The sequence below is a fragment of the Castanea sativa genome, chromosome 9 (genome assembly GCF_040712315.1).
Source record: "Castanea sativa cultivar Marrone di Chiusa Pesio chromosome 9, ASM4071231v1".
Lineage (NCBI taxonomy): Eukaryota > Viridiplantae > Streptophyta > Magnoliopsida > Fagales > Fagaceae > Castanea > Castanea sativa.
Window position 1 is genome coordinate 19,808,516 of NC_134021.1, and position 3,398 is coordinate 19,811,913.

Consider the following 3,398-nt stretch of genomic DNA (forward strand, 5'->3'; position numbering starts at 1 on the left):
ACAGAGAAGGAAAAGACTTCTATGTCAAGATTTTTTTTTGGGTAATGAATGATTTAGGTGAAGATTTTAACATGCCGAAAATCACTGAACTAAAGTGACACATTGTATGCAGGTTATATGAAATCAAAAGTTGTCCATTCCCACTTGTCTGTCCATCTTGTATCTAATTAATTTCTACTAGTTTTACCCTATGTTTAGATACGATAGATGGAGAAGAGAAGAGCATCTTGTAAATACACTAATTTTAGCATATTTACACGTCCTCCTCTCCTCATTAACCTATCCAAACATACAAACAAGTAAACAATCATTACTCAATATTCCCAAAATCAACTCAATGCATTGAACTGGAAATGCAGTAGACCTGTTATTAAATACACTCAGTTGCCTAGCCACAAGATCCATATATTTCTTAACCCATGCTCCATTTGCTTCTAACAAATCCTTGTAAAGGAGATCCCTTAATCCTATCATCTAATAAACATATAATTAAAGACATATATCCAACGATAATTTAAATAAAAACTATAGTAAAAATCACAAGGACATTGATTCTTTCCTGATGCCATTAACTTCCTTGTAGTGTGATAGAACCCTTAGTTTCCTTCTTCGTTCCTTACGGGGGAGGGCAGAAAGTGATAACATACCGTGAAGCCCTGCATTTGTTGAGGCTGGTAGAGTCATCAAAAGCATAACTATAAGCCTTGGGGCAAATAGCCTTAAAGAGATGTGCAAATAGAGTAGGCTTGCAAGTCTTTGGGTTAGCATAGTCCCCTGTGCAGCAATACTTAGCCGATTGCATGGCCAAGCAGGCACTCTTGCATCCCACCACCTTGCCTCCTATCTTCACTTCCAATGATGAAGGGCAGCAAATGTTCAAATCAATCTCACACGACGCAACACCACACCCGACACCACCACCAACAGGTTTCATTGATACAGGCAAATTGAAGCCATCAACCAAACTCACATCATAGTAATGTAAAGGCGAATTAGAGGTCCCGAGTGTCATTTCAACCACAGTTGCTGGTGGAATACCACCTTTTCCCTTGCATTGTAATTGGCCAAAACAATCCCCAGTGTCACATGAGCCTTTTCCATTATTATCAAAGGAACAGCCTTGCCTGCCCCAAATCCTTCCTGACCACTTTTCATTCACATCCATAACAACTTCCTCGCCACTGCCCAGATGGAAACCTCCATCTTTAGGTGTGGGCTGCCCTGCACCACCAAGTATAGCGGGCCATACACTCTCATTGCAATTGTTGACTAGAATGAGTTGTGCCCCATCTGCAACCACAAAATTAACCAAAATGAATGAGTATATGAATATTGGACAAAGTACAAAAAGTAACATAAACAAATTAAGAAAGAACAAGAAGAATTACATGTGGAGGAGAGAGATGCCATTAGATAGAGGAGAAGAGGTAAGAGAAATTGGGAAGTTGGCATTGTTACGTTTTTGCCTTAACTTGATTTAGGAGGTGATGATTGTGTAGGGAGAGGAAAGGGACGTAAGGCACTTCCAAATATTTGACCACAATGTGGGATTGGTTTGGACAACCGTTACCTTTTTAAGTGATACGGTTTGTGGAGAGAGAACTTCCTCATCAACTATTGCTGACTGTGTGTCACTCTCTTCTGCTAGCTTTTCTTTCAGTGTTCTCTTTCTACTTTCACTTTCACTATAAAAGGCATATATGCATTGCTTCCATTGGAGGGTGTCCTCTCTCTTTAGGAGAAAGAAACTGTGTAAATCATGTCTCTTTAGTCTTTATGATTCTTTTACTTTAAAATAAAAGAGTAAAATACTATGTATGTCTGTCTCTAACTTGTTCACTGAGTCTTCCTACATGTCTACTTCATCATTAACATGCTTATGTTCCTAGTGGTTGAGTCCGATTTCAGATGTTGAATTCTTTGGATACTCTGTGTTATTGGCATATATGTAAGTAATTTTTTTATTATTTTTTTATACGAGATAAAAGTTATATCTAGCCTAATTTAAATAAATATGTGTGTGGAATTTTCTTTTAGAAACTTGACCCTTGGCCTTGGCCTTTGCCCCCCCCCCCACACTCCACAAGAACTTTGTACTTATAAAGTAATTATCACACTAAAAGTCCGTTTGGATACCGCTTATTTTGTTGAAAATTAAAAACTGAAAACATTCTAGCAAAATAATTTTTAAATATGTGAATAGTATCGTGGGACCTATTTTTAATGAAATTTTTATTAAAAAAAGAGGTTTACGGGTATTGTGAACAGTGCATAGGACCCACTGACAGACACATTCCCATATGAAATGCACTTCTCAATTAAAAAAAAAAAAGGAAAACGCAAATGAAGCATGCCAAAAATGCAATCCAAACGCATATTAAGGGTGTGCAATGGTAGTGTAAGTAATTTCTGACAATCCAAATGGAACTTTATAAAAAGACTTAAAAACCTTAGTAAAGCGATTGTTACGTTTTTCTTTTTTGTTATAATAGACCCAGAATGGAAAACAGAGTAGATTGCGCTTTCGCTAGTATAAAATAGGAAAAAGCAAGACTTAATTCACGGATCAGAATAATGCTTCTTACTTTCTCATACTTGTAGCATAAGCATTACTCTTTCTCTCTCCTCGAAGTAGTGCAAATAAACAGAAAGTTATAGTGGGAGTACAGTTTGCCGAGATGAAGCTTGTCAGAGACAAAATTAGACTAGACAAAAACTGATAATGAGGATATGCCACTCAAAGTCAAAAGTGCCAAATATTTAAGAGCCAATCGTTTTCTCAAAAAAAAAAAGAAAAAAAAAGAGAGAATAAAACGTCATGTACACATATTCTCTAACTCAGATTGCAAAAATTATGACATGTCAGTTTAGCCAAACTTATCAGCCGCCCTGTTGTTTTGGAAGACTCAAGGAATTGAAAGGAACTCAATGGAATCCACATGCAGAATAGCAGAAGGGAAGTGGCAACTGGCAAGAGTGTGATCGATGTGATATTGCTTAAACGTGAGGTATACAAGGACTGCAGTTGTAAACAATTGTGCAGTTTAAGCAATAAGCACTAAAATTAACCTAGGACGGACGGACACTTCATTTGGCATGCTCTACCTGTGTTGTATTATTGTCGTATCCGTGTCGTAATGATGTCCAATATGCCGTATCATATTATAATTGTTCAAAAATTGCTCGTGTCGCTGTATCGTACTGTATCTGTGTCCGTGTCCATACATCTTAGTAATTAACACCATGATTGATATTAATTTTTTTTTAGAGATAATTACAACATATTGCTAACCCCGCAACTTGAACCCTTTCCTCCTTAAACCCCCAAACACTTTGTGCATTAGGAGATGCTAATTCAGCTACAAGGCCTTTGACTGATTGATAGTAATTAATATACA

General features: G+C 37.1%; 1 protein-coding gene across 1 annotated transcript; it reads right to left on the minus strand.

Moving 5' to 3' along the window:
* Positions 1-320: 320 nt before the first annotated feature.
* On the minus strand, positions 321-1,547 carry LOC142609977 (thaumatin-like protein). The gene is made up of 2 exons (XM_075781698.1): positions 1,389-1,547; positions 321-1,290 (listed from the first exon to the last, which is right to left on the minus strand). The coding sequence occupies exons 1-2, from the start codon at positions 1,450-1,452 to the stop codon at positions 617-619; spliced, it is 738 nt and encodes a 245-aa protein (XP_075637813.1). The 5' UTR covers positions 1,453-1,547; the 3' UTR covers positions 321-616.
* Between the last annotated feature and the right edge of the window lie 1,851 nt (positions 1,548-3,398).

Bases quoted from the DNA above. Each gene is read 5' to 3' on its own strand.
- LOC142609977 (XM_075781698.1), bottom strand. From the start codon at position 1,452: ATGCCAACTTCCCAATTTCTCTTACCTCTTCTCCTCTATCTAATGGCA. The intron at 1,291-1,388 runs GTAATTCTTCTT...TTGTGGTTGCAG, and splicing joins GGCATCTCTCTCCTCCACAT to ATGGGGCACAACTCATTCTA.